The sequence below is a fragment of the Aotus nancymaae genome, unplaced genomic scaffold (genome assembly GCF_030222135.1).
Source record: "Aotus nancymaae isolate 86718 unplaced genomic scaffold, 86718_ANA_hifiasm-v0.15.2.pri h1tg000016l, whole genome shotgun sequence".
NCBI classification, from domain to species: domain Eukaryota; kingdom Metazoa; phylum Chordata; class Mammalia; order Primates; family Aotidae; genus Aotus; species Aotus nancymaae.
Window position 1 is genome coordinate 28,800,625 of NW_026988428.1, and position 25,794 is coordinate 28,826,418.

The 25,794-nt window shown below is 38.4% G+C and overlaps 1 protein-coding gene across 1 annotated transcript in view; it reads right to left on the reverse strand.

Moving 5' to 3' along the window:
• Positions 1-2,394: 2,394 nt before the first annotated feature.
• The window catches only part of TPH2 (tryptophan hydroxylase 2), a 94,858-nt gene continuing 71,458 nt past the window's right edge, over positions 2,395-25,794 (reverse strand). Inside the window, exons 9-11 of the mRNA XM_012441250.2 lie at positions 13,939-14,034; positions 3,698-3,831; positions 2,395-3,569 (exon numbers count right to left, since the gene is read on the reverse strand). Coding sequence (XP_012296673.2) covers positions 3,395-3,569; positions 3,698-3,831; positions 13,939-14,034 — 405 coding nt within the window. The 3' untranslated portion in view covers positions 2,395-3,394. The remainder of the gene's footprint in view (positions 3,570-3,697; positions 3,832-13,938; positions 14,035-25,794) is intronic.

Genomic DNA, 25,794 nt, shown 5'->3' on the forward strand with positions numbered 1-25,794 from the left:
GAAGTTGAAAATTAGATCAAATGAATTGGAGGACAACTACATCTTGTGTTAATGTTTTCCTCCTCAAATGAAGAAAATGAGGTGATGTGAGCCATGACTCCATTTGAAAATGAAACTCTGTATTTCTATTTGATTTCACATTAAAGCACACTGTTTTTCATTGTAGACTTTTCATGTTGGTAAATGTTGCAATACTTTACAATCATTAGGCTCAGGACCATTTACTATAAGCAAGACAAGCACAGATATATCATGCCCATAAAGCATCATTTGTAAATTACACAGTAAATAAATGAGACTAAATCAGAAACCCGAGTCTCACAACTACCACCACTAATGTGAAAAAAAAAAAAAGAAAAGAAAATTCAGGCCAAATGTTGAATTTTTCCACTTTTAAAAGGTATAATTTATTAACAGTCTATTATGCTCTTATTATGCCAAATAAAATAAACATTCAAGAATATACTATATGCGTTATCCAACTCATAATAGGCAAAATGCTTCAAGAATAAAACTGGACTAATCATATTTTGGCTATCTTTTGCAAAGTGTGACACATAAGCAACCTGGTCCTGCCAGGAATTTTGTGTTGATTTCTGATTAGCTGATTACAGAAGTCAGCAGCAAAGTGATAATAAAGTAACAACTCACAGTGAGATGACAGTGAGCAAGTGTCTTTAAATTTATAATTGCCCTTGGATCTATTTAATTTAGCTTTAAGTCATGAAGCATAATTGAGATAAATGGTTACACTGAGCAGGTATCAGATATGACAAGAATCTGGCTGTGATTATTTTGTTACACTGTATCCTTACAGGGAATTTTTCTGCCAACACTTTTCCTATGATGGCTATTAAATTTTATAGGATTTTTCCCACCATTAGCTGTAATGGCATTTGCATGTTAAATGCTCACAACAAATGAAAACCATGATTCCATTGTTTCACAGGGGGAAAACCATGGTTACTGCTATTCCAAATGGAGAACAAATCTAAAAAAATCAAGTAATTCCACTTCCTTGTATGACACCTATATAAGCTCTGTGGGAAAGCCCATTTACTTTGCAACTCTTCTATTTTTGAAACAAGATAGATTTTGCACATATTAGAAAATTGGATTCCACTACAAGCCATGCAGAAGACACCTCAAATGCTATTTTTGTTGAGGGAATTTGTTTACAATTAAATATAATTCTCTCTCAACTATATTTAATTAAGATGTTCCAATCTCATGGGGCTAGAAGGGGAAAGTTTGATGGCTACTTGCAGGGTTTTTTAAATGAAAAAAATATATGTATGACAGAACTCTAGGACTTGTGTCTAAAGCAACACCAAATTATAAAAACAACACCAAAGGCAGATATTGAGCACTTCTTAGCCAATTTTCTTCTCTGAGAAAATTCAGCAACCACTTCTGAAAAGTTAGGGATATGTTATTCTGGATTATAATTTGGGATTCTAATTTATAAGTAACTTATTCAGGGTCATATAGAGTTAGCAAAGCAAGATATAAGAAACTACATATTTATGGATCCATGAAACTATCAAAATATATAACTGCTTGTTCTATCTAGATCTTTTAAATTTGATTTAGCTTGTTCATCATTTTTCTACCACCAATAATTTTTCAAGGCACTATTCCCTTCACCTGGAATAGCATTTATATTTTGTGATTCTCACATTCTATCCACCAATTTATTTCTCAGAATTCAGTTGTTCTGAAAATGTTTCAGAGAGGAAAGATCCTCAACAGTTAAGACAACCAATGTTCAAACCTCTGGGTTTTCATTTTAGTTTGATCTCTCCCTGATGTGTCTTTTAGCTCTTTCTCATGTTCTTCCTGAATATATTTAGTCCAAAGATTTCTGACCCTTAGTGGGCTCCATATAAAGTATGAATTAGTTTGAAATTATGTGTAATTTCTTTCTAAAAGAACATCTTTGGAAATTGCTCAAGTAAATATTTTAAATTGCTAAAAGTTTTAAATATTTTAAATGGCTATTTTGTCATTTTTTTCGTCTCTAGCTTTTCTTGCCCCCTCCTTCCCCGATCCACTGTTCTGTACTACCAAATGCAGAATCAGAAGAACAGTGGTTATGTTTGGTGAGGGACTCTGAAGGAATTCATTCACTCTCAGCAGTTTTCTATTTGTTCACCTAACTACTTAATTTCATCTCTTACTGCAAAGACCACCAAAAATTTATGCCGTGTCACTACTGTTTACCCAAAGTTGCCAAAACTTTGGGAAAGTGGAAAACCTTCCATAGATTTGGCCTGATATCAGCTATGAGGGGAAACAACATATATACTGTTGGCAACCCTTGACCACAAGCCAAGTTCTGTTTACTGATAAACATTAGTTTGGACAGGCATTATTTTCCATCTCCGGTGACATACTAACACACACGCACATACCAAAAAGAACTTTCCCATCTCGGATGACAGAAACACATGCAGGCACCAAGACAGATTTATCAGCAAAACAAAAGGAAAGTGCAGTGGACTATGAATGCTAGTGCACAATTAACTGCGCTGCTTCAGGCAAATCACAACTTCTCTGTGACTCAACTTCCACATCTCTGAAATCTAAGATGATCTTCATAGCTGAGATTTTATTCTCCTCTGACCAGAAAAAAATTGTTTAAACACCTAATCATGATGATTTACTTTATTCCAGCATAAAATTCATAGTCCGAAGATTGATTGCCCACTGTTTAGTCGTACCTAACGTTCTTTCTGGAAGTACTAGCCTCCAAAATACTTCAGGAAGCTTGCCATAACTCGGGTCCTACAAGGTCAATGCAACCTACATGTTCCACTTGTAAAAAGGTCTTTTCTTGCATTGTATAAATACTCAACCTAAAAATCATTCCACCTGCTGTGTTACCTCAACAGTTTTTGAAACAGAATATTGAATCTTTTGTTATTGTGATGGGAAGTTTCCTACAATTCTGGGTTTATCTCAAGTAATGCTGTGAAAACACTGATACTATTGAAAATAGAAACAGTTTCCCTGTTTTTTCATTTTATCTAATGAACACAGAGGAAAGGCTTAGATCTGAGAAAGAAAAGGGCATAAGATAGACTCCTAAAAGGGCTATTTGTTACAAATTTTAAATAGATGCATTTTGGTTTAAGGACACTAAGCAGGAACGTCAGATCTTTTAAAGACATTTAAACATATTACACTCTTTCATACAATGAGTGGTTATCTGCCATTGAGTTTCTTATGTTGTTTTATATATTAACACAATAAGTTACAAGATGGTATAGATATACAGAATTGCATGCTTATTTGCCAAGCCATGACACGGAAGGTTATTTGTGTAATATGACATTGACTGAATTGCTGCTAAGCCCCAAAAAGATTCCACTGGCAACATCAGTTCCAGGCATCAAATCCCCAGATACTGATTCATTTTGTTTAAGGCATCACACACTGTGTTCAAGTCGCTGCGAAGGTCCTGCACCACGTTTTCAATACTTCTGGTGTCTTTCAGAATTTCAATACTCTGTGTATAGGGATTGAAGTATACGGAGAAGGGACGGGTAATTGATTTTGCAAAGTCCCTGCAGAATAAACAGAAAGAGAGAGAGATGTGATCAACCCCCATTGGTACAAGAGATAGATAGAAGGAAAGAATAGAGACAGAAAAATAAAAAGTTATTTTCTCTAGGTAGGAGAAAAACAAGTTTACCTCATCTTTTCTTTGGCTTCTTCAAAACTTTCTGAAACAAAATAGGCTTCCTGGAAGGTGGTGATAAGGCATTCCTGTAAGCAAGTTGTCTTTGGGTCAAAGGCTTTCACACATGCCTTGTCAGAAAGGGCATGCTGCAAAATATACCACAAAACCCGTTAAACTCTGTAATGAGACTTCCAAAGTGCCATGACATCACATTTTTACAACACATTTGATAGTTCAGTAATCCTACAGAGCTGCTCGGTTACTAGTCTGCCATGAAATACAGAACTCTCCTGTGTGCAGAGTAAATTGGTCACTAGGATTTTGTTTGTTTGTTTTGTTCTGTTTTAAGTGTACCAGGTACTGTGTGAGAAAATGAGATTATGGTATTATTTAATTTATTCCAAATTCATACTGAAGGATAGTTCAGAGCTACACCCCCACAGAAATGCATTTTTAAATCTATGCTATGAATAGAAGCAAGGACAGCATAAATATGCTCTTAAATTTATTGCTATAAGCAATATACTAAAATTTCACTTAAATGACAGAAGTAATAATTATCTGCGTGGAGAGGTAATTGAGGCTCTGACTAAACTATTTGTTGACTCATTGCAAGATATTTTGAGGCCAGGTACTGTGTATCCACAGAGTCTGGAGTGGGCCTGTATATTTGAGGATACTTATAAAGCAAAAGCATTCATTTACCTCCCACCAAGTACAGCAGAGCAATATACTGCAGATAAATATTGCCACTTGAGGAAAAAAAGAGCTAATATTAATAGTTAGAGTTATGCCAAGAGCAGGTATTAGAAAACCAGGAAAGCTGGGGTAATTACTCTTTGAACCATCATTAGCTCTGTTCAGCTCACTACATGACTGGCACTAAGAACAGCAGGGAACAATGAATGACTATATTTTCAAGATAAATTCAGTGATGTTAAAAGTTAGTGGTCATTTCCTGCCATGTGCCTCCTGCCTATTTATAGACCCTAGATTGATGGTTCTAAAAATGCAACATGCGTAAGAATCACTGAGGAGCTTATGAAAATGCAGATATCCAGGTCTCAATTTTATTTGGCAGGTCTGGATGAAACCCAGAAATCTTCATTTTAAAGGAATCCAAGGTGACTCCGACATAAGTGGTTGTGAACTATATTTTGAGAAATTTTCTTCCTTATTCTTATCCTTAATTTAAGAGGTAAATTTGTTGGGAGGAAAAGGCAGAGAGGAGAAAAGGAGTAGTAGAAACTCCATGAATTGAGAGTTGGAAACCTGGGTTTTAGTCCAGGTCTAACGGTGTAACCTCGGCAATCATCGAACCTCCCTGTACCTCCATTTCCTCAACTGTAAATAAGAGTTTTGGGCTGGAAGATTCTGAAGACACTTTCTATTTTAGCCTCTGGATTCCACCCATGTACTTTTCCACTTCTCAGTCTCTAACAGCTAAGGTTTCCTGGATAAATTCTGAAAACCCTTTCCTGTTCAATATTCTTCGTGCACTCCTCCAACAATTTCAAAACGCATGGAATGATTTACAGCCCTCCATGAAGAAGTCTGTGGTTCCCTAAATTTGAAAATGCAATTGAGAACCAAAAGACTGACATGTAAGAGAAAGGGCACCCTGCGTACGATTTGCTTTCTGGCAAAGTTCCGTTGTCCGGATAAATGCATACATGAATCACAGAATGCAGAGGGCCTCTCAGCATGAACTCATTTTTTTGGCCCACAGAACAACTTCATTATAAGCAGAAGGTCACTACGCTTACAAATACATTTGTGCTAGATTCAATGCAGTGCAGTGAACATCAAGGGATTTTGGTTCCACATGACCAATAATTCTGTCCACAATTTTAGAAACAAATTCACAGTTTCAAGAAACAAAATGTCCCTATATGAAAGCAGTTGCTCCTCTGCAAAAATTGGCTTCCTATTGGCTTGCTATGATTTTCAGAATTTGAATTAGCTTTCTTTGCATCCATCCATGCTAGTTACATTTAATATACTATGTTGTTCTAATAGTCCTTTCATCCATCAGTACATACAGAAAGAAGGACAGTGGCTGGCTCAGTGTGTTCAATCTTCCTGCTCTCTCATCCCTGCATTCAGGGGCATGGCCAGAATGGTAGCAGAACAGGCTATAAGAGCATTAAAGCCATGGCTCCCTTGGGACATCCTTTGCTAAGCTAAGGACATTTCACTGGATCAAGGACAAGCACAAGAAAGAAGAGAAACTCATCTGTGTCTCCAATGCTTCTATAAGACATTAGCAACCTTAGCAGTCACAATGTATACAGGATGCCTCCAGAATGTGTGTACGCAATAACAGACTGAAATCAGTGTGGTTTTAGAAAAAAATCATCTTGTGACAATTCCACTGGTTAGCCAGATACTTGCTTAGTCCATTTTTTTTTTTTCTGAGACGGAGTCTCACCCTGTTGCCAATGCTGAAGTGCAGTGGCACTATCTCAGCTAACTGCAACCTCTGCCTCCTGGGTTCAAGTCATTCTCCTGCCTCGGCCTCCCAAGTAGCTGGGACTACAGGCACAAGCCACCATACCTGTCTAATTTTTGAATTTTTAGTTGAGACGAAGTTTCACTATGTTGGTCAGGCTGGTCTCGATCTCCTGACCTCGTGATCTACCCGCCTCAGCCTCCCAAAGTGCTGGGTTACAGGCATGAGCCACCGTACCTGGCCTATTTAGTCATTTTAACAGCTAAAAAGGATTAAAGTAGACCAAGAAAAGGCCCAGAGCATAAGGGCGCTCTGCCTCAGACTTCCAGAAAAAATCAGTGGGTTCACATATGTAATTTAAGGCAGACCATTAAGCAATATAGATCACACTTGCCCAATGTAATATTTAAAGGAAAAACTGGAAGTTAATTGTCCTAAGTTCTCAAAATTGCAGCCTACCTTCAGGAGCCTACTATGCGTGTGATATGCTGGTTACCTGCTGAAGACTTTTCCACCCATGGAGTATGGAACCAGTGCTGCTGTTTGGCTGTTAATGAACATGGGGATAATAATGGTACCCATGGATTAGTCTGGAGAATGACAAGAGCCTGGAGATGGGGGAGCAGCCAGTGAATGAAGCCAACAATAAGTGATGATCACCCATATAAATGGCCTCATTTACCTGACCATGAGCTGACTGTGTGCTGATTTCCAGGAACATCCATGCAGCCCAAGAGGTCTCCTATCTCTGAATACTACAGTGTGTCCCAAGGGGTGTAAAATAGCATCAGTGTCTTTGATTCCAACTTCTATTGCCCAATAGAGAAGTCTGACTGAGTTTGCTTCTCATGTCTCTCTCTAAGTCCCTCAGTTTTGGGGAGCAGCTATTGTACCCTCTTCTCTACATCCAGAGTAGATTCTCCGTAAATGTTGAACCAAACTACTTGATGTCCCTAGGGAACTCTGCAGTGATTCTGTCTTGAAACGTTAGCAGTCTGATATCCTGAAGTTTGCAAGAATTAATCCAACTTCCTGCAGAGAGAAGCTTTATAATGCTGACAGAATCTAGTTGACAGTCTTTTACTTTCAAGCCATTTTTAAAGTATAGGAATACTTGAGAGTCACCTTCTCTCATCAGAACACTCTCTAAAAGGACTATTTTGGATTTACCCATAGTGCTAGAGACAAGGGCACAGGGCTGGGAACCAGGAGACCTGGGTTCTAAATGTAGCTGTCCCCAGAGGCTAGACATATAATATCAAATGAGTGAAACTACCCCATGTTGGGCTGCAGCCTTATCTTTGATAAACTGAGGAGACTGACCTATATGAATTCTAAGACTCTTCTTGAAATATAATTTTAACAAAGCCTGCAAGTACACAGCACTCTACCACATTTACCTTTCTCCACACGAGCCACAATAAATTGACCACAGCAGCCTGTCTCACTGGGCCTGGGGATAGTCTTCCCACCCTTCTCTACCCATTCATTGACTTTAGTGCACAGGTTAAGACTTATTTGCCATTCCATCTTTTTGGATATAAAAATCTCTTTTCAATATCAAAAATTTCTCAGAATCCAACTATTAGTAGAAAACACTATAAGGTAATTATAAATTCATGTCTTCAGTCAACATGGTGAAACCCCATCTCTACTAAAAATACGTAAAAATTAGCCAGGCATGGTGGCACACATCTGTAATCTCAGCTACTCAGGAAGCTGAGGCAGGGGAATTGCTTGAACCAGGGAGGTGGAGGTTGCAGATAGCTGAGATCGCGCCACTGCACTCTAGCCTGGACGAGAGAGTGAGACTCCAATTCAAAAAAAAAAAAAAACCTATATATATATATATATATATATACACACACACACACACACACACACACATTTTATATATATATACACACACACACCCACACGCACAGGTTTTTACAATTAAGAATTGAGGTTTAAATCTCACTCCATCTCTACCTAACTGCGTGTCCTTGGGCAAATTACTTTACCTCTGTAAGCCCATTTTAGCATTCATCTGGAAAATGGAGATACTTATAGTAGTATCTATAACCTAGGATTGTGATCAAAATTAAATAAGGTAATAAATGCAAAGTGCCTGGCATGGGAATTGCTCGGTATATTTAGTTATCATCACTAATTCAGTCCAGAGATGATGCTTTGTGTACACATGTATTTAGCCACACCTTCTACCATTTGTGCAGCCCTTCTCCCTCAGCGGTCTGAAACCCTCAGAGAATGAAACATCTTCAGCTCTGAGGCTTTCAGGTCCTAGACTATCATAGTGCCTTCCCTGGGTTCATCAGTTTAAAATCTTCCTTCTTCCCAGACACCTGCTTTTGCAATGATACAGTTATTATCTCAACTATTCTACATGCAAATCCTGTGATCCTCACTGTCTATATTAGGACTGGTTAAAGTTGGGGGAAAAAAAACTCAAGTGTGAAGTCAGATTTGTGAGTAGTTTGGGCCCTAGATTCTGAATAAGAATTTGCAAACACTCCTACACTCACACCACAATAATCTTTTCCCACATCAAAAAAACAACAAATATATACACATTTATATGTATAAATGCATTACGTGTGTATATAATATTTTTAAGCCTCCCTCAAAGCCTCATCCTGCTAAACAAGCACAACGTGACATCTGTATCTCCATTGCCAAACTAGGCAATGATGCATTATACTTTTTTAAATTCACAATTAGGCTTCATCAATTTGAATAAGCTGCAGGGTCGAGGAAACAACCTTTGTCTTCAAGCAATCCTTCCACAAAAACCAAAGACACAGTTTCCATCTCCCAACATCCAGCATTTACTCTGTCATTACCCACAGTGCTAACTTCACGAAAAGAAAGAGCAGGAGGAAGGGACTGGAAAGCCATCTGAACAGGGTAAACATGTGGGAGCTCAGCAGCAGTGAGTCCTTAGTTTAGTCACACCACTGACAAAACAGATAACATCAGAGAAACTCCAAGGCCCTTAGAAGGCTAGCAGTAATTCTGATCACTTCCCAGAGTTACTGCAAGTGGTAATAAATACAAATGCTTCTAATAAATATAAAGCTGTTCTGAGAATGCTGATTAATAGCTATTTCAAGGCAACACAATAAATTTGTCATGCACGATATCCTAAAACTAAAGCCAAAAAAAATGTAAATTTGTTTAAACCATCAGTTTTTTCAAAACCTGAAGAGCAAAACAGATGTATTTATATGTAATATGTCAGCAACTACTATGGGGTAGATGCTAAGGGTATTCACAAAAAAAAAAAAAAAAATTCTAGTCTCTGGCCTGAAAGATATAAAGATCTAGATATTACCATTACTCATGAAAAAGGAATAGAAATTGTCTTTTGATTTAGAGATGGGTTAACTTTTTGATATAAGACTCAGCAAATTCATTGACTAGCAATCATTTCCTTACCACCTAATGTGAACAAACTTTACTGTCATTTCTTCAAGAGAATTGGGCTCAACAAAGATCCATATCAATCACTTTCTTAGAATTTACCTACTACATTTCTACTTCTTGAAATCTTGGACCACCAATTTTGTGTTTGTTGAACAAAATAAATGAATAAGCAGACACATAATAAATCAAAAAATGAGAGACATATAGTTAAATCAACTCAGGTTAAAGAGAAAAAGTGTGAAAGGAAGGACACAAGCTAGACGGTGGGTAAGGCAATTATCCTATTTTCAACCTTTTCTTTAAAGTCAGTTTTCCAGGTAACTCCACTCATGATTAATTGTTCTCCATAGTAATGAAAGGTATGGAAAAGCCCCACCAAATGCACTTTTTGGCATTCCTGTAAGTACACCATAGAACAGATAATTAGAATAAGAAAGGAGCAACCATTGCTGAGGGGGAAAAAGTAGTGTTTATGGTTGTAAGATTTATGCTAACTTTTGCAAGCTTTTCCGTACTTATTTTGTTTCTGTCTTCAGAAAGAATAAGCATTGTCAAAAAATAAGAGGAAAAAATGAAAGTTATCTGAACTATAGATACACTGCTCTGAAGTAAGTGGCCAGCTGTAAAGAGCAACATCTATGCCTCAGGAAAATTTAGCCCCTTATAGCACAAATTTTAGAATGTGTTCAGTTCAAGAAGAGGTGATTGTGGCTACTTATGTAAAAGTTATAAAGATGACACCAAAACCCCCATCAACTCCATCTAAAAAGTTACAAAGATGACACCAAAACCCTCCAGTAGCTGGGACTTACAGTTGGAACAGAATAAAATACTTACTGCAAAAGGTAACTGCACTCAAAACTGTAAGCTTGTTTAGCCATGAATTATGATAATGCTATTAATAAAGTTATTCCTAAATGAGTCCAGGACTATCATTTTTTCATTCAAATAAAGGTTAAAAGTACTCAGAAGTGCTTTGAGAGGTCTCTAGGTACTTTCACAATCAGGGCAAGGAGAATGTGAAAGAAAAGGTGATAGGGAAAGCGTCTTGTGTTATGTATTCTCTGTGAAAAATCCGAAGATATTTTGCATAGAAAGTATTTATGAATTGTAAAGATGGTCCAACGTAGAAATCATAGGGGTGTTGAGGTGTTGAAATTTGAGAATGGAAGAACGCTAATGACGGGGGGTGATGGACCAGAGCAAGAAGGCACTCCGTGAACACTGCCCTTCTTGGTAAGTATTTCTGGATGATATCCATTTCCAAATGATTCTATCCACACCAATAGGAACAAAAACAACAGATTCAACCTAGCGCTGCCCACACATGCCTCATTAACCAGACCAGAAGACCCTGTGGAAAGTCAGGGACATGAGAGAGATCTGTTTCCTTTATTTCTGGTGTAACTTATAAACCGTCTGAGGAGAATGTAAATAGACACAGCTCAAGAGCTACATCATTTTCTGACTCTTTTGTTCAGGAAAATCAAGAATCGCTCAAGAGGGCATGGTCTTAAGGGGATATGACATCATGCTATTGCTGTGAGCTTTGCCCACCACACTTAGATTAACACCAAATGGATTCTTTGTTGAGAATTTAGTTTTTTAAAAAATTACCACATTACATCAGGTCATCAGGTTTTTGTTAGGTTGAACATTATCCTCTATTCCAGTCATGTTGAACCCCAGACACTTCTTTAAATGGACCAGGTTTTTTTTTTTCAGTGTCCATATTTCAAAAATTTATTTATCTCAAACTGTGCATAATGGAGTAAAAACTTAAGTTGAAAATGTACCTGTTATAAAGATGACATTAGTTCAAATATATACATGGATTCTCGGCAGACTGATTCAAATAATACAGAGCCGAATCTTTTAAAATACAACTATGGAAAATAAAGGGGGAAAAGCTTAAAATATCACAATAAATTTACAGAAATATTACAAACCATAAGAAAACATTTCAACACAGTAATTTCATGGTTTTTTTAATCTGAACAAAATGGAAAGTTGGGATTGAACAAAAGCTATTATAAATTACCAACGATGTCAACCTGCATGGACATTTTTGCTCCAGTAAGTTATAAAATTAGTACAATCTAAAACTTTTGCCCTTTCAAACAAGACCACAGAGATGGTTTGCAATACTTATTCTATTTTTTCCCTTTTGTACAATTTTTAATTAAAATGTCCAAATTTTAATAATTTTCTTCTCTCCATGTTTGCAACTGTCCTAAATTTCAGCTGCAGAATCAAAATTCAGCAAGAAGCCTCTCCTTGAAAAATATTGGCAAATTCTCAGTTTATAAACAATGGACATTTTGATTGCCATGTTTATCTCGATAAAGACTGTACAAAAGTTGCTTGCAAATATTAAAACATTTTTCTTTCGTCACTTGGAGACTAGTTCTAAATATTATTGGTAAAGACTTCTGCAAACTTCCTGCAAAGCTCCTACTGTACCACCAGGACTTTTAAAAGGTTTTTCATAGCTTTCTTTCCTCCAGCTCTATACAAGGTCCCAAATGGACCAGCTTTAACTAGAATCTTGAGGGTCCACATGTGGCTCTCCACTGACAGATCTGTATACTCCATCCTTTCCTTATTTACCCTTTCCATCCCTCAAGAATCAAGCAGGGCCCTTGTGAGGAAGCCTTCTCAGGCATGGCCTAATATGAGCCAGGCACATTTCTTTTTGTGTTATATGATTTGTTGTCTATCTCTTGCACTAAAATGTGCTATAAACTCTTTCATGGCAGGGATCCCAGGGATTGCAGACTAGTGGTTAGGAGCTCTGATCCTAGAGCCTAGAAAGCTGGGATTTGGGCCCAGCTCAACACTTATTAACTGTAATGTTAGGCAAGTTCCTTTTAATGTCTTTACACCTCAGTTTTCTCATCTGTGATAATAATATCCCTTATCTCATTGGTTTCTTATGAGCATTACATGGGTTAATACATCTAAAGCACCAGCATTTAAATGCTTGGTCTGGGTATTACCATTACTCTTTTTTCTTTTATTTTTCTTTTTTTTTTCTTTTTTTTTTTTTGAGACAGAGTCTCCTCTGTCCTCTAGGCTAGAGGGCAGTGGTGCGATCTCGGCTCACTGCAACCTCTCTGCCTCCTGGGTTCAAGTGATTCTCTCACCTCAGCCTCCCAAGTAGCTGGGATTACAGGCATCAGCCATCATGCCCAGCTAATTTTTACATTTTTGTAAAGATGGGATTTCACCATGTTGGCTAGACTGACCCTAAACTCCTGACCTCAGGTGATATGCTTGCCTCAGCCTCCCAAAGTGCTGGAATTACAGACATGAGCCACCACACCCATCCTTTCTTCTTATTCTTCATCATTATTACTTTTCTTTTTATCCCCAGTGACTGCCATAGTACATGGCACTAGATGTTTAACCAAATGTTTGAGGAATGACTGAATGAATGAATGAAGTCATAAAGTGACCAGACTCTAAAACTACAATTACATTGCATCTTTCAATAATACAAATGACCCAAAAGTGCCAATAACTATATACTTCCCATTTATATTACATAAGGATAATCAATGCTCAAAATAAAAACTCAAGAATGACCCATAATTTTGACCTTAGTCTGAATAGTCAAAGAAATATTAAATTATTTTCAGTACTATTCTAGATTGTATATCACACTGCATTTGAAATTCACCAAAACTTGCTATCCCCCCATGGTATAAATGGCAATTGTTAAATGGCCAGAATATTTCAATTATCAGAATATTCCAGGTCTCAACATTTCTGAAGAAAATGACCATTTTATTGTATTTTAAAGCAAAAATTAGCATTCTTTAGGCATCATTACACATATTAGATACCTGTCTGATAATATACTTATTTGGTTTGTTTTTCCAAATTGTTTATATCCACAAATGTTTTAATGCACATTAATTTTGAAGAAGTTGAAATAACATCAAACTCCCATTGAGGAAGTAGATGCTGAGGAGTCCAAAGGAGCCAGGGAGGTGACAGAAATCAGAGTAACCTAGCCACACTCACAAGTAAATTTCAATCAGTAGGATCACTGCTAGCTCACTGCCCACTTTTCAGCACTAAATTTGGGCCAGCCATTTGTTACCAAGATTTGGGCATACATTTGTCATTGCTGTTGATATGTGCACATGGCTGCTCATCCATTTGAGTCACACCACAAACCCAGAAAGGCATGACCCATTTTCAGAAATGCAAAAAGTTAGGTCAGCACCCACATCTGAGGTGCCAAATCCTCTATGTTAAGTATTTATGGGGTACCTGTGAGTAGAAATGTTCAGACAAACAAATCAATATTTTCCATGACCTTGAACCAGTTTGTTTGGGAAGGATATTTTCATTCACAGCTTCATACCTTTAATTCTCCAATGGAGGAAAGGAGTCCTGCTCCATATGCCCGCAGTTGCCCTTCTTGCTTGCAAAGGCCAAACTCGATTGTGAAGAAATAGCACTGAAAAAAAATGAACACATATCCAGTGAACTGGTCAATGAGTTATTCGATAGGATAAAATGGCACCCAAAACAAAATGGGTACTGTGCATAATTTCTTCAATAGTATCAATTTAAATACATCTAAATCAAGAACATTTATTGAAATCCATTCTCTAGTTTAGTATTATCTCCCTAGGTTGAACACATATGAAAAAAGTATTAACTACTAAAAGTCTTATGCTTCCTGAGTTCAGAAGTACTATGAGTCAGATTATAACCCCTGAAATCATTTTAAAAACAAAAACACAGATACAGAAATTAATAAATATATCACAATGATACCTCCATAACAATATGCTACATATTTACCAAGCTGTATTTCAATGACATAAAACAGTTTATGCAAATGTGGAAAAATAAGTTGGAATCCAGTCATTGCAAACAGCTTTTTGCAATTTGTTTATTCATTCAACAAACATTTTTTGGGTCCCCACTAGGTGCCAATGCTTGGTAAAGAATTGTGGTAAAAAAAAAAAAAAAAAAAAAAAACAAGAGAGAGAGAAAACAAGAAAGCAAGTACCTCTTTATGACTACCAAATTACCAAAACCACAATTTTAATGTAATTTTTAGTAAAATCTTAAATGCATATCTATATTTGCATATGTATATGCATGTGTAGATTTATATATGTGTGTGTACATGCTCCTGGACTTACAATAGGTTTACATTTCAATAAACCCAATAAGTTAAAAATAACATCCTAAGTTGAAAATGCATTTAATACATCTAACCTACTGAACATCCTACTTTAGTCTAGCCTACCTTAACAGTGCTCAAAACACTTACATTAGTCTACAGTTGAGCAAAATCATCTAACCCAAAGCCTATTTTATAATAAAGTGCTGAAAAGATCGAAATTCAAAATTTGAAGTATGCTTTCAACTGAATGCATGTCACTTTCACACCCATCATGAAGTTAAAAAACTGTAAGTCGATCTATTATAAATGGGAAAGCGGTGTGTGGAGGGTGTTATGCACACACACATACACACTTTATTGACCCAAGTTTTATCAGCATCAACTACTACAACCTCCCCAGAACATTAATATATTCAATTACTTCTGTTGGGTTTAAGAAATCAGCCTAAACAGATGAGGAATCTCTGCACAACAAGGGAAAAAAAACCTCACAGTGCTGTTGAAAGAGGCTGAACTCTATTTTTGCTCTGAAAGAAAAGTGAGATGCTGACAACAAGCAATAAAAATTCCATCAAATTAGCACTGTCCTGCATTAGTGAGGATAGAGCACTGAAGGTGTTGAGAAAGAGAATTTAAACACTCCTGAAAAGGAGCAGAAAATAATAATTATTTCTAGCACATGGCAGTTTGCTCTATTTTTATTTGGAGGCTAAGATGTCCCTTGGTTCAGGAAGGTTATATATTTTTTTAATGTGAGAGTGATCTCTGAAGTTGAATTATCCAAAGCTCTGCAGCACTGGGCTGACCCAAAGGACTGATCATTTCCAGGTCATGGAGCTTAGCCTCCAGAAGTAAAAATTTTTTTCCTGATTCACCTCCCAAAGAGGCTAAAATTACAGCCCTAGGCTGGACAGGATGCCTCACACCTGTAATCCCAGCACTTCGGAAGGCCAAGGCGGTTAGATCACCTGAGGTCAGGAGTTTGAGACCAGCCTGGCCAACATGGTGAAACACCATCTCTACTAAAAATACAAAAATTAGCTAGACATGGTGGCACACGCCTGTAGTCCTAGCTATTCAGGAGGCTGAGGCAGGAGAATTGCTTGAACCCAGGAGGCAGAAGTTGCAGTGAGCTGAGATGGCACCATTGCACTCCAGCCTGGGCAACAAGAGAAACACTCTGTCTCAAAAATAATAAAATAAAATAAGATAAAATAAAATTAAATAACAGCCCTTCCTACCGTTTATCATAACCTATGGCACCTATCAGCATTTCTCCTTACTCTGTTCTACCTTTTTGTTCTTTCCATCAACCACTTTTTGACATAGCCTGCAATTTCTGTATGCATGATATGTGCGGTTTATCATCTGTACCCCCACGCTAGACTATAAACTCCACAAAAGCAGGTATCTCTCTTCATTTAGAACAAGGTATTCCAAAGTCAGCACTATTGACATTTTAGGCTACATAATTGTTACAGGAGTCTGTCCTCACAACAATTATGTAGCCTAAAATGTCAATAGTGCTGACTACTGACATTGTAGGATGTTTAGCAGCATCTCTGGCCTCTACCCACTAGTTGCCAGTAGACTCCCCACCCCTTTGTAACAACCAAAAATGTCTGCAGACATTGGCAAATGTTCCCAGGGGAGCAACATCATCCTTACTTGAGAAAAATTGATCTAGACTAGTGTCGGAAAGATAACAAGACCTCAATAAGAACCATTAACAAATAAACAGTGAATGAATGAATGATCTCAAAGTTAGACTTGCATGTGGAGAATGATCTGGAAGAAACACACAAAGGGATCCAAGTTCTAGTCTGGGCCCCGCTTCTAATTAGCTATACGACTCCAACCTTGCCCTGTAGTTTTCCTTCCTGTGACATCGATCTATCTACTCATTCATCTATTCTGTGGCATCCATCCATCCATTCAATCATCTATTCTACAAATCCTTCTTCAGCAACTATTACATGCCAGACTGCCCTAGATGCTAAGGATACACAATGAACAAGGCAACAAAGCCTGTGATCCCATGAAGCACATATGCTACTGGGATGAGACAGGCAATAACAAAAACAAAAATCAATAGCCAGGTAATGTCAAGTGGAATGTATTCTAAATATAATAAAAGCCGTTTAATATGTCAAATATTAAGCAGGGAATGCAATTATTTTAGAAAAAGGGTCAGGGACAGCTTCTGTGAAGGGGTATGTTTAAGCTGCAAACAGCTTTAAAAGCAGCTTTTCATTAAGAAATTTAAAAAGGCAGTCGTGCAAGGATCTAGAGAAAAGGATGTTCCTAGAAGGGAAAATAGCAAGTGCAAAGACCTTGGGGCAGGAATAGATTTTTTCTTTCCAAGAGCAATGGGAAGTTGCTGGAGGGTTTTAGGCAGGAGAAAGGTATGTACTAACTTAGCTTTCAAAAGGTCATGGAGATGCTTCATGGAAACTAGATTGTAGGAGAGCAACGGTGAGTGAAAACAGACCAGCTAGAAGGCAGTGGCACGTAAGAGTGGTGAGTGATCAGGAATATGGCTTGGGTTAGGGATGGCAGGGGGTTGGGAGAAGTAAATATCTCAGAGCCCTTAGGAGAAGAACCAAGATAAAAAATGCAACTACATGTTGAAAAGCTAAAACACAGCCTTCAAGTATATCCTCAAAAAAATTTTGCATAATTCTGGGTGCAATGAAGAGAAGTAATCACACAGTCATAGAATATAGAACAAAGGCTTGGAAGTTCAGCTCTCCTATTTTACCTAAAGGAAAACTCAAGTTGAGGAAGATGAAGGGATTTACCCAGGAGCAGTCTAGTCAGTGACATTTAAGAGATCTAAGATAAAAAATTAATAGATGCATGATTTTCCTTTACAACCAAATAATGGAGAAATAAAAGTCTAAAATGGAGGAAAACTAGAATGTCACAGCATCTTCTTGGTGTACCTTTGCTGATTTTCCTAATTTATATTGCACTTACAACACCTGACATGAAATCTTTGGAGCCTTAACATTGAATATGGAAGAGCTCTTGGAAAAATGTGCTGTCAAATTCAAAAGGATCCAAAATACACATTCAGAGCCAGCTACAGGAGGGTTTTGGTCAGCCTATTAAGCACATGTTTGATTTTTCCTATGCTAAGTCAATGCATACACAATGCATGATCACAGTTATGATCTAAACCAAAACACACTAAGAGAGCCTCTGAAAAAATCTGGTATGCCATAGACACACACAGTCTTCACACAGAACTGGCAAACCATCCTAGTTTAAGGTAAGAATTAAAAGGTAGGTCTGCATCAATTTAACTAAAGAGTCAAAGCTAAATCTCTCACCCAGCGTGTCTTTGGTTAATGTGCTTCTAGAATCAGAGCAACCTCAGAGGAAAAAGCCCCTGTGTTCTTCCTTTCCATCGCTCAGAATGCTCTCTGGCCCCAGATCTCATCTGGGAGTCGTTCCAGAAACTCTGGCCTTACATAGCACCATCTGCTCATTCCCTATCCACTTTTCCCTTTGGTTTCCTGCTGTCCTCAACCAAGGAAGGCCCCTAAATGCTGTTTCTACAGCCCATTCTCTTTAGAGAATTAGACCTTTTGGTTTGAGATAGTCTTCTATTTGCAGCTCCATGTGTGGCTAACAGATAAACAGAAATGGTAAGGTGCATGTGAAATTAGGTTGCTAGCAAAATTTGAATCACAAACTTGCTCAGAATAATTTTTCTCTTTCTATTTTCAATAGTGGTGAAGACCTCAGAATGCAGAGGGCATGATCACTAATCAGGAGGAGGGGGAACCACACATTGCTACAGTCTGGTTTTAAATGCAAAGCCTACTTAGTGTTGCACTCGATGACTCCTTGAAGACCCTTCAGAAATTGAGGATAACTAATTGCTTCATGAAAGTTTAAGAAAATATAATTTGGTTTCCTCAGAGAATTCTCCAGATGTGTATCTATAATATATTCCCTAGAGATTTACCAAATGAATAATCCTACCTATTATCAAGAAAACAAAAAATAAAAATACACTGAGACTTGTAAGAACACCTGTAAAAGAAAATTGCAGATTGTTGGCCACTAATGTCTTTTAAACAGAAACAAATAATAATACTAAGACTAGCACCTCCCAAATTGAAGAGTACCTTTCATCAAAGCTGGTGTGCATGAATTCCAAATTTTACATACCATTAATGAGATATAATTATTTATAAATATTTTATCTGGATATAATTACATATAATCATTAACTTAAAAACACAACAGAAATGATAGCTCAGACCTTTTCTATTCAATAGTGGCAGAGTCATTTACATACATACAGTCATTAAGCAGAAGAACGTCTGAGTGACAATCTGAAATCCTAACACGCTGTGGAACCGAGCTGCAGGGAGTGTGCTTAGGAAAATGAGATAGGTCGCCCAATGCTGCCATCTTCAGATCACTACTGGTAATACGCCATTCTCTCAGCACTTCTGGCCGAGCCAAATGGGGTGGCAAAAGTTTGAAGTGACCGAGTCCACAGATACAGAATCACACTAATAAAATATGTAATGGTCACACTTGGTGATTTATAAAAGCAGTATATGCAAAAACCCTTCTTATGTTTGGCATTAGGCACCTGAAGTTCTTGCTAAGGTCACAATTAAAGAATCTATGACTTTGTCAAGGAACCCTTGATGGAAAAGAAATTTACTGTTCCCATTTTCCTACTGAAGGGCCCTTTGTATCCCTCCTCTCACCCTCTGCCTCCCTCCTTGAAATAATTGCATGGTCTCTTCCTGAGGGTCCTTCAATATTCATAAATTAGATTAAAATGATATATATAAACTTCTAGGAGGAAGCCCAAGTTGCCTACTTCTTTCACTTTCTCCAGGAAATTCGCTTACACACGTCATTTAATAAATAAATTCCTGAGTAAGCAAGTGAGGAAGTGCCTGAGTGATATATTTTCTCTATCGCCTTCCCCAAAAATTTGATTATGCATATTGGTAGCATATATTTTAAAATAATCACATATATCATTCCACATCTAGAATTCCATTATCTATATATCCAGCACATAGGCAGGAAGTTATCAAAGAGAACTTAAAAGGGCCCTAACTGAGATGTACCAAACATAACAAAAAGTTATACCTTAAATTTGGTGTACTTCACTTATAAGAGAATTCCTCCAGTCCTCAGATACTAGCTATGCTTATCTTGCACACACTAAGTTCTAACAAAGCTTAGTCACGTAACTTCCAAACCCACACCCTCACTTAGGAGGTGAACAAGAAAACTATGCAAAAAAGCAGCCCAACCCAAAAAGTCCAGCAATAGAATATTTGGTGTTTGAGTAAATAAATGCTCCATATTGACGTTATCACTAAAGAACAGAATTCTTTGGTGATACAGAAATATCAAGATAATAGAAAAACTTAGCCAGAAGAAGTCTTCCTCATTTAATAAGTGTTCGCGCACATGTTATCTTACTACCCATTGCAAAGTAGATAGAGCACTTATTATTTCCACTTTATAGATGAGAATACTGAGATTCAAAGTTCGAGTGGTTTGCCCAGCTCCACAACTAGTGGTTGCCAGAGCTAGGAATCATGCACAAGTTTCCCAACTTCAAATCCAGCATTCTTTTCTTATCAGTAACTGTACTTATGGAAACAGGGCCACTATCAGCCAGTCACTCTGGCACAGTCTTTCCTGTTGTTGAAATACTGAAATATTTCCAGGATGAGTGTAAATAGCTATCACCTCATGCTCCCAACCCCAGACACTGACACTGCCCTTTCTAGGTTTCATCTCCCACACCCTTCTCACCACTGCCTCTTCTTCATGATCTACCAAACAAAGGCTCAATATCTATAAAGCTGGGAATTCCAGGATCCTGCTCAGATGCAAGTCTAGCAAGCATCTGTTCTATTAGGGGCCATGTCATAAAAAAAAAAAGATAAATCTCAGAAAAGAAGAATGTCACTCAAAGATATTCTAACCTCAGGGGGCTATAGCTTTGGTAAGTGCAGATAAAAACACATAAAAGAGACTCTGTGGTTTGCAGCCCTCCTTTCACAGTGTTTTTGCTAACTTTTTTGGTCTAGTTTTTGAGACAACTAGGATATCAATGTGTACACCTGCAAAGTTGTTGAAAGCTAAAGGCCCCTCAAGGTCCACTCTCACTTACCCCTTTACCACCTACCCCAGCTACTAGAGTTGGAATTTTTCTACACCAAAATATCAGTTTGCAAGAAATAAGTGTTTTCACACCTTTAGCCAAGATTCCTTCATCTTGATTAAATTGCAAATGACGATAGTACTGAAATAAGAATGAGACTTGATGGCTAAACAGGAAGCTTTGGAATAGAAGTTTTAAGGCAATAAAAATCAACATTGGGAATCAAAAGTGAAAAAGAGGCTGCATTGCTTAAACTACGGAGGTCCCACTGCCTCTGAAATATCTATTCCAACATTATTCATCCAAACCTCCCACCTGACATCAATTTTTGTTGTTTTTTCAATCATTTAAACTCCAAATACTCCCAAGAGTCACACATAAAGCCAAATCACACTAAGGCATCAATGACTACCCCAGTGCTTTGTTTTGCAGAGCAAGGATTCTTGAGTTAAAAAATCTTCTGGGCCATGCCTGGTGGCTTACATTTATAATCCCAGCACTTTCAGAGGCCACGGCGGGTGGATCACCTGAAGTCAGGAGTCCAAGACCAGCCTGGCCTATATGGTAAAACCCTGTCTCTACTAAAAATACAAAAATTAGCTGGGCATGGTGGTGGGCCCCTATAATCCTAACTACTTAAGAGGCTGAGACAGGAGAATCACTTGAGCCCAGGAGGCAGAGATTGTAGTGAGCCAAGATCATGCCACCGTACTTCAGCCTGGGTGAGGGAGTAAGACTCCTTCTTATTAAAAAAAAAAAAAAATCTGGGACTAAGTTTCAAGAGATAGCAGAAAATAGTTTTTGCATGCTTTATTATTTTGCCCTGAGCTAGTCCTATGTAAATTACGAGTGTAAAAAATGCTAGAAACTTAGAGCTGGAAGATGTTAGGGCTAGTCCAGAGTTCTAGTACTCACTAACATGTCCTGTGCAATCCTAGGGCTGCAGCTGCTCTGTAATGACAGGACACTTATGTCACATCTTGAAGCCTCCCTTGGGCAATAGGAAGCCACTAATCAAGCATTCACAGATTTGGGAGGTGATCTGTGATTACCATGTACCACTGGTCCAAATGCCTGGCGCAACTGCAGCTACACCTAGATTTCCATTGTCAGATTTTACTATATACTTTCTTTGAGCCTCTCAATGAAACCTACCATTTCACTGGGTTTCATAGCAAAGCTGTTGAAAAGGTGAAGAACTCTCAAGGTCCCCTCCCACTCTCACCCCTTTACCACCTACCCAGCTAGAGTGTAAAAAACACCAGAAACTTAGAGCTGGAAGACATTAGGGCTGGTCCACAGTGAGCAGCAGGTCACAACTTCATCAAACCACATTTTTTAAATTAAATATACTAAATTCCACTGTGCTAAGCTCTAGTTGAGATGACAAAAGTAGCTGAAGAAATCATCTCTGTGCTCAAGAAAGCCACGATATGGCTAGAGAGAGACTAATGAAAATAATAATAAATCTCTTTTGTTTTACTCCTACCACAAACATCTCATTCTATCTTGAAATCATCTTGGCTTATCTGTCTCAGGACGTGAAGAATATGAAGCTTGTGTCAGACTTTGAAGGAGAAATGGGATCTTAGAAGGACTGCAAGAAGAGAAATTATTGCAAAGAGCAAATGGTCTAGGACACTGGCCTGAGGTATTGGGAGGGGTGGGGGTGATGTCAGGGAACCCAAAAGGCACGTCATAGGAAGGTGGAGGTCGATCAAATTACAGAACGTTCAAGATCACAGTCTCCACTGGGACCAGCAGAGACGGTCTCTTTTGCCAGTGATTTTCCTCATAGCAAGAGAGGGAGTAACAAGTGGAGAAAAGAGAAGAATTGAGATTTGAGAAACATCTTGTCAGCTAGAAAAAGATGACCCTGAATTGTGAAAACAGCATACATTGTCTTAGGTTAAGAATAGTCATCGAATGAATTAAAATGTAAAAACCTAAGCTCTGAGGAAACATTATGGCAAACCTTGTGGAAAATTGATCATCAAATATAAGAGGGACATCCACAGGAAGAAAAAAAAGTGTCAGCAGAAAACAACTTTTATTGAAGAATACGTCAACATAGGCAATTTTCAGCAGCGCTGTTTTAGTCTGAATTTTTGTGTGTTTCTTAACTATTGCTTCCTACATCTTTTGGGTTGCTTTCAAGAATAAATGGATGATTGTGTTTAAGTGTTCTCTGGCCATTTCAGTTTTATTGCCCCTTCCTAAGCTTATCTGGGAGCATTTTCAACTGCAAAGAAGGCCACCTGACTTATAATTTAACAGTAATTCCTACATCAGCCTTTAATGCTATTTTCTAAAATAAAATTTTTAAAAAAAAGAAGAAAGAAATATACCCCAATCTCTTCCTTTCACTCCTGGACTAAGAGGAATGTCATGCATTCATTTGACATTGGTGCCACCCAAGCAGTTGGCCCACATTTAAAACTCTGGCAAGATCCATCTAAGATACTCCCAACTCCAAGACTCAATGGTAGGTCCTGTTTTTACTCCTACCACAAACATCTCATTCTATCTTGAAATCATCTTGGCTTATCTGTCTCAGGACGTGAAGAATATGAAGCTTGTGTCAGACTTTGAAGGAGAAATGGGATCTTAGAAGGACTGCAAGAAGAGAAGTTATTGCAAAGAGCAAATGGTCTAGGACACTGGCCTGAGGTATTGGGAGGGGTGGGGGTGATGTCAGGGAACCCAAAAGGCACGTCATAGGAAAGCTGAGGTCGATCAAATTACAGAATGTACAAGATCACAGGCTCTACTGGGACCACAAGACATGGCCTCTTTTGCCAGTGATTCTCCTCAAAACAAGTGAGGGAAAAACAAGTGCAGAAAAGAGAAGAGTTGGGATGATTTCAAGATAGGGTCATCTGGTAGCCCAATGATAAACCTTCATTGTCTCACTGCTCAAGGGTAAAAGTCCAAACTTCTTTATATGGCAGAAAAGACCCTCCATGGCCTAGCCATCACTTTCTCTCTAGTGTTATCACTCAACCCTCTTCCTCCCAATTGTCCACCCCACAGGGAACTAGTGGCCATTGCACAGACTGACCCTGCTCTCTGCAGATTCCACCTGGGCCTTTTCACACTGTGTTCTCTGCTTGAAATGCTCTTGTCATTGCCCCTTTGTCTGATTTGTGCCCACCTGCCAGGTTAGGTGGCCCTCGTCCCATCCCCAAGGTAGCATGTGTGAATCCATACAGAAACTGCCAGCCTTCCTGCCTGTCCTCTCCACCAGACCCTGCGCTTCCTGGTATCAGGAACAGGGTCTGACTTTTGTTGTTGTTATTATTGGTGTTGTTGATGTTGTTGTTGAATTCCTGGTCTCTATCATCCTGCCTGACATGCAGAAGGTACTTGGCAAATAGTTAAGGTAGGAAGGAAGGAAGAGAGGGAGGAGGAAATAGATAAGCAAGAAAAGTTGCCCTGCAAGCCATGCCAACAGTCAATGCCAGCCTTCTGAGGGAGTCATTACTAACCTCAGCCAATTTTCCAGTATCACAGACTTTGTAAAAGTCTACAGTAGCCATCAGAGTGGTTTTCACTTGTAGGTTCAGAAATAGATCTGTTCTTTGACCTCTCTCTCTACCATCTTTAAACAATAGCCGGTGGCCCCCCAGTCAGTGAGGGAGGGTGGAACCAGCCTCCTTGCCACAATCAGGCCCTAAGACACCACAAGCCTTCTGAAGGCTGATTGACAGGTAGCTCCCATAGAAGCTCAGTAGCAGTTTTGTGGTTAAGTGGTTTCTGGTCTCCCTCATTACAAGCAGCAATGCTGAAGACCCATTGATTCTGACATCTGAAATCTCATCCAAAAATGTCAGGGGGAAAGTTTTTCAGTTTGCTGCTTTTGAAGGTTGTAGCCAACTGGAGACTAGCCAGGGAAAATGCTAGAGTATAGAGGAGTTTGTGACAGATCCAAGCTCCAAAGCCCCTCAAAGCCCAGCCCATTCAGAATTAGCAGCTAAGAGGAATTTCTATCAGCATCACTGCCCAGACCTTCATTTAGGAGATGATGAGACACAAGATCAGATAGATGCTATTTTTTCTTGGAGATTAATCTGTGAGATGGCCATCCATCCAATCCTGTTTTCCACAATATTCCATGGCTCTTTAAAACTGGGTTCTATGAATACAAACAGGCTTCTTTTATTCCTTCTGGACCTGCAGGTATTTTGAGTTTCACAAATCAAAAGCTAGTTATATATTCAGCAGTCTCACTCATTGGACCTTAGAAATAGTACATGAGCCTCAGTGCAACATCTCCATAACAAAGCAATTGACAGAGTTTGTCTCTCCTTGTAAAGCAATTCCATCTTTTTCCAAATGACCCTTTGCTGAACTTACATAACTAGCTACCTTGCAATAGCTAAACTTCACTGTGAGGACACAGACACACACACACACAGGTACACATCGTTTTCATATCAGGTGCATGGATCAGGGTTCCATTTATTTATGTGCTTAATCTACTTTGCACAGAAGACCTGCTTAAGCAAATGCTATAGCTTTGGCAGTGCCCAGGAACTGACTTTTATAGTCTAAGCAATTCTGAGCTCCTTGAAAAAGAAGAAAACTGATGAGCACATTCTCAGCCATTCATCCTTTGGCATGCCCTAAAATGTTCTGCATCAAATCACACATTCTCCCCAGATGTGGTGATTTTAAAGGTCAGCTCTCGAATGCTAGTATGAAAAATGAGGTTTTTACTGACTCCCATGTGAGCTGTGGGTAGTCACCACTGCCTTTTAGAGGGTCATTTTATTTTTATTCCTGCATTACTAAAAGCAACACCCTCCTAGACATTAGGTCTAAAGAGCTTGCATTTTCTCACCTATTTCTTTCCAGGCAAGACAGAGAATCCTGGAAGATGATTATATGTCTGAAAACTGACAAGAAAGGTATGGTTG